The 11055-nt window shown below is 55.6% G+C and overlaps 1 protein-coding gene across 1 annotated transcript; it reads left to right on the top strand.

The window, feature by feature from the left end:
* Positions 1 to 3965: 3965 nt before the first annotated feature.
* On the top strand, positions 3966 to 5239 carry EsH8_VII_000477 (glycoside hydrolase superfamily; the record flags this gene model as incomplete). The annotated part of the gene is made up of 4 exons (XM_083270610.1): positions 3966 to 4184; positions 4240 to 4471; positions 4526 to 5094; positions 5150 to 5239. The coding sequence occupies 4 exons, from the start codon at positions 3966 to 3968 to the stop codon at positions 5237 to 5239; spliced, it is 1110 nt and encodes a 369-aa protein (XP_083128167.1).
* Between the last annotated feature and the right edge of the window lie 5816 nt (positions 5240 to 11055).

Here is an 11055-nt window from a genome sequence, read left to right as displayed (position 1 = left end):
GTGCCCCTGCCTGCCACGACCCAAAACGTCAACGACGAAGACTCCTCCGGTGGACGGACGTGCCAAAATCCAGGTGGTGTAGAGGTATCCGCACAGCAGGAAAGTGGAGGCCGGCGCAGAACGCAGGACAGGAAGGCCCCACGTTCTTTTGGAGGTTCCTTCCAAGGGTGTGCTCAGTGTTGTGTTTCGAAGCTCGCCAAGGCTGCAGAATGACATGCGCCTTCCAGTTCTTTTTCTTTTCTTCTTGCCTTCTTCTGCATCGGAGCCGTCCCTCGCCGTCTTCAAGCCCCAACACGGGCAGGTAGGAGGGGCTCTTCTCCGTTCATTCCTCATTGCATTCATACAGTGCACGCCTCGCGCCTTCCTTCTTCCTCCGCAAGTCACTCACCCGCCAAGGCACCCTCCATTTCCCTGCGTCAAGGTCGAGGTACAAAGGCAAGACACCTCGCTCGCTTGATGTCATGTACCTTTTCTCTCCAGCCTCCAGTTTCCAACACCCCGCCACCTGCAGACTGCAGATGGGATGTACAAAGGTCACCTTGCAAAGTCCCCCCTACGTCGCAGGAATGAGAGGAAATGACCCCGCACTTCTCGGCCGATGATTGTTTGCCTGCTCCAACAAGCCACACACAAACTCCAACGATAGATATGCTTTTCCTTTTCTCACGCCTCTCATCAAAAACGTGAATCCCAACGGCTGCCGTTGTCCTTACTGAGCTAACCTCGTACCGTCGTCCCCCCTTTCATCTCCCCCTCTCACGTTCTGGCCGTTCTAGCGTGTTTCTCCCACGTTTGTCTCTCTTCCAGCTGCCAATAGCAGCAGCCAGCAGGGCCGCCTCACGTCGGCCTGCAACCGACCTCGAACTCGTCGCTTTTCTATTTTTTTCTATTTTTTCTATTTTATTTTGCATTCCCAGCATCAAACCCCCGGCATACAGCGCTGCCATGTGCAGCAGAGAAGAATCACTACAACACAATGCGATGCGATGCGTGCCTACCGACGACCCTGACTAGAGTTTGCAAGGGTCCCGTTCCCCAGCAGTCCCTGGCGCCCAACGATTGGCTTTGGCTGTCGCGACTTACTTACATACGGAGCCAGCCCGCATATCTTCGTACGTACAGACCGCAGAACGACAGGGTGCTGTGCGGGCACGCGGGATGCCCACGCATGGATCACAGAGCCACATCATGGATCAACACTCGAGCACCGACGCTGTCGATCGACCTGCCGTAGTGAGTATGGGCACCCATGGATCTTCTTTATGTCTCGTGGGCCGATGCGACCAAGACGGCGAGGCAAGAGACACAGCCAGCATTCGCAGTAATGGGTGGTGCCGCCGACTTCGACGAACGAGTCACGGCCGACTTCTGTCGGCCTCGCGCCAACAAAGAAGCAAACAACGCAACAATGCGTCGTCGCCATCACACCATGCAGATGTCGCCTATTCATCGATACCCAACTCGACAACCCTCGCTCAATGACCTCATTTACCCAAATGGTCGGATTTTCCAGAACTGAGGGCCGCTTCCACTGTGCAGTCATGTGCTGCCAGCGTGGCATGCAGTCGTCTGCACCCGTCCTCCACCCCAATCCATCGTCTCTGTCGGCTGTTTCCATCGTTTAGCGGGGCCCTCGCACGCAGCCAAGCCGCCGCCACATGCCCGCTCTGTGGACGCTTCCCTGCCATTGACTCTCATGGACGTGTTACTGGTCGAATGCCCAACTGAGACGGCCGTCTCTCCGAGCTCCCTTTTCTCGTTTCTCAGCTGCACTTGCACTTGACGCCCTTTGCCCAGCCTGGCGTGTTTTGCACTGGACCTCACCGCCTGGAGTCGCTTTCTGCTTGTGACGGGTATCCGTGTGCAGCTCACTGACTCCACCCCGGTTTCCCGGGGCATTTGAGCTGGGATCTAGCCATTTCAGAACACAAGACACCGCCGTGCCGCCCGAGGGTTTCAGTGCATATCAACCCGCCAGCCGGTCCACTCTTTTGCACGTCAGTGTGATGGGCACTATCCGTAATTGCTCAACTCAAAAATGCAAGCGAATTCGGCCCTCGCTCGCCCGGCAAGTAACCCCACGAGGTTGGGAATGGGCGCAAAATACATTCAAGAGAATTCCCGGCTGCGTAGCCTGGCCTGGTCTGGCCTGGCCTGGTATGGCATGACATGGCATGACATGGCACAACATAACTCGGCGCAGGGAAGCAGGTTGCTTTAGAGTTTTGGTACATCAGTGCGAAATTCACGCCTCGCCTCGCCTCGCCGTCTCACAGCGTGTCGTCTCATCTTAGCCTCCATGGCAACGCCTCGTGGATTCTCCAGCGGTACGCTTTCTTTTTTTCATATCGCCTAGTGCCAACCTTCGACAACTTCCATGCCAATGACTTCGAGACCAATTCCCCGGAATGACGAATCCTCCCTCGACCGGGAGGTTCTGCCTTGCTTACCCAGCCCGGCCAGGGACCTGCTACACTAGCAACCAGGCTCATGGTCCATCTATCTGTGTCATCCGAAGGTTACCGTTATCCGAGGTCGCCGCGTGGCTGATAGCAGCACGGATCGCGGCTGGGCCTGTTGGGAAAACATGCCTCGACCCTGGACCCAGTCATCGACTAATTCCATCCCGAGATTTGGCTCTGGCCGAGGGGGGCCTTCCTCGTTGCCCGTATCTTCTTTCAAATACGTACGTATCCGGCAGACCGATCCCGATCCGACTCCTACGGTCATGCCAGCGCCCGCGTGCCAAAGTTGGACGAACTGCCGGTTAAAGGGCTGCGTGGGCGGTCGCGGAATAAACAGCCCTATCTTGTACCGGGCATTTCTGATTGGCGCCTGGTCACCAAAGAATGAAGCACTGTATGTTGTGTACTTTGCAGAGCACGCGCTGGCCAGGGTGCTCGTTTCCTGCTGCCGCAGGTCTAACAGCGATAGTCGCATTGGCCCCGATTAGGAGCGGGCAAGAAGTGCGGCTGTTTACCACTGTCTTTGCGTCTAGGAACCGCGACACAGAGGCACAGACACAGGACGGCGGCCAGGACGGCTGGACGCCAACTCCTTAGATACCTCGCAGCTAAGACCTGCATGCACGGCCGGGCGAGCGTGGAGAAATCAGCTGGGAGTCGCAGAAAAGGTGGAGGACCAAAGAGGAGGACAAGAAGAAGGAGGAGAACGAAAGTAGCGGTGCGGTGCACAGGGATCATTCCTGTTCCCTGCAACCCTGATCGTCAACTGCCGCCAAGGGTCGGTGGTCGTGGCCGACGGTCGGGTTCAAACAGAGAACAGACTCGCGCCAGGCTAGCACACAGGCAACTCTCTCAGGACGAGGGGACTAATCAAAGCAACGGCGCCAGTAGTAGGGCGACCACGCCCGGCCACGATACCTTGCAATTTTGCTTTGCAGTCCTTCTCATCTCTCTCTCTATCAAGCTCCCCCCCCTATGCCTAGTACATGGTTGCCCTCACTCCTTCAGATCCCTCATATATGACCCGACAAGAAGTCTCAGTACCATCCCTCCCCCTGCAAGCGCAACCGCATATTCTGCCTGCGCACCCCCCCATGATCCATCGTCCACCCCCAGCCCAATTATGTCATGCATCATGGCATCGAGGTATCCTAGGCCCTCTTGTAATTTTGATACCCGTCGTCCCCACCGCCTCGGACATGGCCTTATACACTACTACCCTTCCCACGTTCGCTCACCGTCGCATCGTCCCGTCTCTCCCGCGGTACGGTGTCTAGCTAAATATATAGACCGTCCTCCGTGCCGTTTGGGACCACAGAGGTTCGCGCTTGCTGCCTGACCGAACAGCTCATTGCTCAAGCATACAAGCTTTGGGACCAAGTTCTTCCCTTCATATACTGACTGTCCTTACCACCAATTCCCTTCTCACATTGACTCTTGAGAGTTGCGTCTCTTTTCCCCCAATTCCCTTCTTCTCGATTTTCCTCTTTCAACTGCCCCATGACAACCAGAGTCAAGATGAGCTCCTCGTCGTCGTCATCGTCGTCGTCGCGCAAGTCGCGTAGAACAACCAGCATCTCAAATGTCATGTACACCAATGCCGTGTATTTCCCCAACGAACGCATATACCAGGGCGATACGCCCGGCGCGATGAATTACGGGTGCATTAACCACGTGTACTATGCCTTTGCGAATGTTTCGCCAGATGGGGGCGTTTTTGTAAGTCTGCAGAATTGGGATACCAGATAGCTTAACTGACCACACATTTTTCCAGTTGAGTGACGAGTGGGCGGACGCCCGCGCACCAGTTGACGGCGTCCAAGGCGGTTTGGGGTCACTTATGCACCTGAAGCAGAAACATCCGCATCTGCAGGTCATTCTATCGATTGGCGGCGGCAACTCGAGCGCCGTCTTCCCCTCGATAGCTGCAAATACATTGTATAGGGACAACTTTGCCCGTTCTGCAAGAGGCTTGGTTGACGCATCAGGGTTGGATGGTATCGATAGTAAGTGCTCCTGCTCTTGCAGTATTGGACAGGCCGCTCACGCCTCTCTTCCAGTCATGTGGGAATACCCATGCGATCCTCAAGAAGGCCACCATTTTCTCGCCCTACTTGCCGCTGTGCGCCTCCATATGCCAGAGAGCCATTATCTCCTCACCGCTGCTCTACCCGCCGGCAGGGCAATTCTGCAGTACATCGACCTACGACGGACGGCTGACTATCTCGACTATGTAAACCTAATGGCCTACGACTTTGCCGGCACATGGACGCATAGGAGTGGCCACCATGCACAACTGTACGCGATGAGCAAGGACGAGGACTCGGGTGCATCGGGGGTGCAGTATCTCATTTCACAAGGCTTTCCGTCACAAAAGATACTGCTCGGCATACCTCTATACGGTCGCAGCTTCCTGCATGCTGCCGGACCGGGCCAGAAATTCAAAGGGGCAGGCGGGGATAATGGCACATTTGAATACAACCAGCTTCCCCGCCGCGGGACTAAAGAAGCCGTGGACAAGAAGCACATCGCCGCTCAGTGCATCGGTGCCGACGGCGGTTTCGTAACATACGACAACCCCGACACTGTGAAGATGAAGGCGGCATTCTGCAAACAGAAGAGCTTGGGGGTATGTTTTGTTTGTCCAGAACGTTGACTGGTTCATTTGCTGACGGCTCCAATAGGGGCTTTTTTACTGGAGCGGACCTGCAGATGCCAAAGACAGCTCGCGGAGTCTGATAGCGACTGGATTCAGAGCGCTGCATAGCTCTTGATCGGTATCTTTTTTTCGGAGCGATCCACATTTGGATGCGCCCAAGACATTCAACAACAGTGTGCCGACATGCGTCGGCAAAACTCGGCCTGGCGGGCCGAAGCTCATCAACAAACAATAACTGCATCTGCGAGGCGTAAATGGATCGACAGCATCCGACGAGGGGGGCGACTTGGCGTTCAACTTGGCGATCTGCATTACGGATTTGGGAGGTGTTTTTTTCCCTCTTTTTTCTTTTCTTTCGGTTTGTTCGTGAATGGGGGGGTTTGCCCGTTCCTCCTTTGGACTTGACGAATTATTCCCTTTCAATGGCATTGAAGCATCTCAGGCGGCATGGTTGATGGTTTGGCGCGGGGAAGGACACCAAAAAAACTTGGGCAGGTGATGATATCCCGCATGGACACGAGGTGAACGAGGGGCGGTGTGGCTAACTCTGCATGGCATCATTTGGCTTCTCTTGCTGTTTTTTTCGACCATGAGTCACACTAACGGATGGAGATGACAAGGGGCAGGACTGGGCGCCTCTCGGGGATGAATTTCTGTGTATGGTAGGCATCTAGGCGGGCGGAACGTCGTTGAATCTATTCATTGGGGTCCGCGGCTCTTTCGAGGCCCGGAACACCATAAAAAAAACCTACTCGAAACAGAATTTCTGCCCATTCCCGCGAGGATTTCTGTGTGGTGGATGGCCCTCCCCCCGGGAGTGGGCTTTTTTGCTATGTGCAGCAGGTGTGTGAGTGAGGCCAGCCTGCTGCACTACACAGATCGCGCGGGGGCGAAGGAGGCCGGAGTGGGGATCGGGGCCCACTCCGAGATACGGGATGAGGAACGATTCGGCAACGGGGTGGAGGAGGGGTGAGACCAATCAAGCATTGGGTGGTCGATGGATTTGGGGTCTCTCTTCCAGCTTTGGCTCTGTTCTCATTGTTTCATTTGCTTCTTTGGTTGTTTTTTTCCCGGAGGGGGCGTGTGTGAGTTTTTGGCATGAATTTGTGCATGCTGTCCAATGACATGTCGTGGAGGACCATGTAAGACGACCGATTCGGTATGTGATGGCCCCCATACCACTCCCCCCCCATCTTCCCATAGTTCAACTATTGCCTTGTGCTTTCCGTTTCCGTGTTTTCCCTGATCGGGCAGGGTGGGTCAACTGTTTATTTTTATTTTTATTCTACTTTTCCGGCATTACCATGGTACGACCGCCTTGTATATGCGGTACCTTTTGGGGGGTGGGTGTGATGGGTTTATGGGTTTTCCTTGATTTGACGCTGACTGTGGCTTTTTATCAATATGGGTTTAGTTGGGCTGGGCTGGGCCGGGCTGGGCTAGCTAAGGTAGGCTGGGGGGGGGGGGAGTGGGAGGGGGGGACTGATTAGAGATTGAGAAGATGGGGGTGAAGGGGGTGTGATTGTGATTGCTTACATACATGGCCCTTTCTCGTCGAGTGTGTTGGTCGGAGGGAGGAAATTTTGGGTAGAGTCATGGCCCTGCATATCCTGCATGCGAGGCTGCATGTGAGGCTTCTGCATCAATCAACTGGGGGAGGGGGAGCAGGGGGAGCAAGGGAAGCCCTTTTGGCTCTCCGTTTCCGGTGCGGTGTTATATGTCGTCGGATACCCAAGAATGGCTTGGCCGAGCTGGCGAACGAGCCTGGAGAGGTTGGTTTGGAGAAAAAAAAAGGATGCAACTGGTTACTAATGAGGGGGGGGGGGCCGTGGCCGTCGATCTTGAAAGGTGGGGGGGAGGAAGGGGAGGATTAGCAGTATTGGGGTAAGGGACCGTTCTTTTTCGGCGTCCCTTCCTTCGGCTTCCAGGATGGTCAGGTTTGGGGTTGCAGAGCAGTTGCCCATTTCACACATGCTGCATCAACCGTGGCACGTTTGTTTTGGTGCAGTGTAGGCAGGCGTACTGGATGTGGTTGGTTGGGAGGTGGGTGGGCAGAGGTAAGACAGGGGGTGTTGGGAGCGCGCCTTGAGACCTGGATCTGGGAGGTGCGAGCTGACAGAGGAGAGGGAGCGCTGCACACGTGGTTTTGGTATCACGGGAACAGGGACGGCTGTGCGAATGGGATGGCGATGGTTGAGAAGGGGAGGGGGTGTTGGTATATGTCGGTGAAGGGGATTAGGTGAGATGAGGTGAGATGTGGCGAATGTTCTTTGCGATGTCGTTTCCAAAGGTTTGCGCAGGTTTGGATCGCGTCCGGAGCGTACGTGATTGCATGTTGGCACCCCCCCCCCCCCCCGAAGCGGAACTCTGGTGTTGCGCGCGCGTTGGGACGTTTGGAGGAAGGGCAACGTCAAGCAGGGAGGGAGGGCACCGGGGAGAAGTCGGTGTGGCTTAGCCGCATGGAAGCTGGCTGTTGGCGTTTGCACTTGGCAATGCGAGTATTCTTCAAGCCTTCCAGCGCGGTCTGCGGCGCATCATATTACGTGCTAGTGCGCCTCTAGCCCCAGGGGATATGAGGTTTCCAAGGCCGTAACGCCGACCACGACGCCGACCACGACGACGGCTGTTTGAGGCCCGATATAGAAACAGGACGGGGCCTCTGGCGGCACTAGGAACGCCTCACTTTGGGTTCCCCCGGTGTGTAGCCTCCCCTTCGGCCCCGTTCTAAGCTTGCCTCTAGCGCTACTTGTTACCAGAGCTGGTGGTTTTACACATGGTAGCACGATGGCGAGAAAATGGTGAATGGGCGGTGCACTGACTCGGAGGGGGGGAAGGGCGCGTTGGGGCTTTTTCTATGTAGGGCGTGTGGGAGGTGGTCTCGAATGTTTTCCACGTGGGAGGACGGGCCGCTGGTTTGGCAGGAATGCATCGTCTTTTTGGGGGGTGTGTAGTTTTTTTCTTCCTTTTTCTTTTTTTCTTTCTTCGTTACGGCGTCGCGATGAAGAATCCGACGGGCGCTACCATCGGCTTGCCTGTCTTTTTTGGGGTGAGTGGGAGGGGGCGTGGAAAGGGTACGGCTTACGCCCGGCAGGCAAGGTGCGGTGTAAGAAGGAAGGGCGGAATTGGAAATGGAGAGCTGGTAGTCGATCACCGGTCCGCCGGTCGATTGCGGGTGCCGGGTGCGGGGATGGAGAGGGAGGGAGGGGAGGGGGGGATCTGCGGTGCTTCTCTTCTCGGGGATACGAGGGCGAGGCGAGATTTTGACATGACTCGGCTATCGGGATGATGTGCTGAAGAAACTCGGGAGCGATGCTTAACACGACGTAGGCGTGACGCGGGACATGGATGGCGGCCGATATTGGCCGGGCGTTATAGGCCAGGGGAACGGAGCATCGAGAGGGAGCTTGACCCATCAATGCCAGGATTTGTGGGCCGTTTCCCACAGATAAGCTCACATGTCTGGGATACGGGGATACTGTTCGCGCAAGAGCGAGGTGAAAACCTTGGAAAACCCGCCGTGCTTACTATGTTTCTGTGGTTCTGCCTGTCTGTCTGCCTGCCCCGCCTCCGGATGACGATGGGAGGGTCGGATCGGGGGTGATCGGAGGTCACGGGGCGGACGGGGGGGTGTGGGTTTTAATGCCGAGGTGAGCCGGGCGTGGGGGAGAAGGAAGGACATGCTGCTTTTCGTTTTTTTGCTTATTTTTTCTCGGGAGGCTGGGGGTTCGGTTTCGGACGAGTTGCCGTGTGTAAACCAGATGCGCTTGATAAGGGAGCGAGTGCAGAGAAGGGGGGGGTTGATAGAGTTCTGACAAGTCGACTTTGGGCGTCATAGGTGGTTCCAGACCGGAATCATCGGCAGCCGGAATGAGGCGAAGGCCCCCGCATAAAGCCCAACGACTCGTCGAAGGGATTCTAGACCGGCGGTGAGTCGACGCGTGAGTGAGAATGATGGGATCGGAAAAGAGGTCGAGAGTGGCCACCCGCCGGCTGTCGTCTGATGTTGGCCGTGGCCGTTGGTTGGCTGCGAGACCCCAGCATCCCCAGGGTGTTGCCAGTGGAGGCTTGACGATCGTGCACATGCGTTGGCCCAGTGTCCTGGGACCGTTGTTGCTCAAGGCCGGAGGCGTCCGGCCGAGGTGCCAGGTGACGGGTGTCGCGTTATCTAATGCCAAACGACTCCTGGCTAAGGCAGGCGGTATCTTGGGGGCGCCTGCGATTCGTCTACTCTGGCGTCGTGGCTCCGTGGAACCTCTGATTGATGGTGAAAGCATGAGAAAGGATTGCTAACCGGGTTTCACAACCTGCAGACGGGCGCATGCGCATGGCTTCAAGCAAAACGGCAAGGCTACGTCATGCTTTCCCAGTTGACGGGATGCTCCAGACCGACTGTTGGGCGTTATCTATCCAAAGACTACGGTGGGCAATGGGGAATAAGAATAAATCCCGGCTACCGGGGATCACACGAGGACTAACAAGCGGGGAGATGATTGGGAATTGGAAAGACTTGGCTGGAAATTTGTGAACAGAGACTCGAGTCATTTGGCTAAGCGAGATTCCTCCCATCTTTTATGAAGGGGAATATGCCATTGAAATGATGCCTTTCGTTACGTAAAAAGGCGAGCCGCTATCCATCGGCGGAGAGTCGAGCTCGAACGCAGTTTCAAGCACTCGATGGCTTGGAGTTACTCATCAAGGTTCCCCCATCGATGCATTCCCTGTGTGTTCACTGCTCGCTGGATGGACGAACCCAGAGAGGACGAGAGAAGGGCCACCCGCTATTCAGACAGCCTCCGCTACGTTTCGACATGGGCTTGAACCCTCTGTTACTCTAGAATAAACCGGTCGGGGAGCAGTATGAATTATTTATCTCGAGGAACTATTCTTGGTCGCTGTGGCTGTTCAAAAAATCAGTCTCAGTGAGCTTACGGGCAGGGATACTTCGGTCCTGTTTTACAATGGCCAAGAGACTTGCTTCTTCCCAGAGAACATGGCGCCAAACGGTCTCATTATGAAGTGTAGCGTGCACTCCGTCAAGAGGCGTGTTGATATGAGACAAGTTTTGCTTCATCGCCTCGGTCTTTTAGAGACTTGAGTAAGAGTAGCAGTATGGACGTTGTGAACATCCCAGAGGGTTCAAAGAAGCCGATGGCGCCCAATGCTCTGCGGGGTTCGCTAGGCAAGGCCTGTAGACTGACGTACAACTGCTTCTGCTGCTAATCGGGGGTCTATCGTGAGTACCACAATAATTTTCAACATCCTTCAGTCAAGTTAGCGGATCCCACCAAGGCGGGTCAGCCAGGAGCTGCCAGCTGCATAGAAAGCTATGAGATTGGCGACATCTGCCGTGGCAACCCATGTACTACGGTTCTGAAGACCTGCCAGTGGCACCGAAATGGTGTTGGACAAGCGAGATTGCACGATGTTGGAGCATCTTCCAGGGTACGAACGGTCGAACCCCTTCAAGAGCAGACTCAATTGCTGCGATATGACGGTGGTTGTGAGAATTCTCCTCTCTCCCGAGGGGTGAGATTCGGGGTCTCGACTCGGCCAGGCACACTTGAACAATACCAGGTGCATATGCATGCAAGGGGAAGAAAAGCGCCCACGCTCCGGCGAACGTCGCCTTAAAGTTTGACTGGCAAAAAGAAGAAACCCGAGCTTCCCCAGACTTTTTGAGGTGGGACGGCCCAAAAAAAGATTGAATGGTGCGTGCTTCCAGAAGCCGACAAGATGCTCGGAGCGCTACCCGAGTGGCCCGGCAGATCCCGTCGCTGGACCCCTGTGTCCCGTCTTGACACGTGACGACATCTCGACACGGAGCTCTCAGCCCAGTTCCAGGGAACCTGACACATGCAGCAAACCGTTTGATTGAAACTGCCAGAACACCGTGTGCCATCGTGCCGTATCAATCCTACGCCGTCTCTCAAC

Source organism: Colletotrichum jinshuiense, chromosome 7, assembly GCF_051148585.1.
Source record: "Colletotrichum jinshuiense chromosome 7, complete sequence".
Taxonomy (NCBI): Eukaryota; Fungi; Ascomycota; class Sordariomycetes; order Glomerellales; family Glomerellaceae; genus Colletotrichum; species Colletotrichum jinshuiense.
This window is presented reverse-complemented; position numbering and strand designations above follow the sequence as displayed.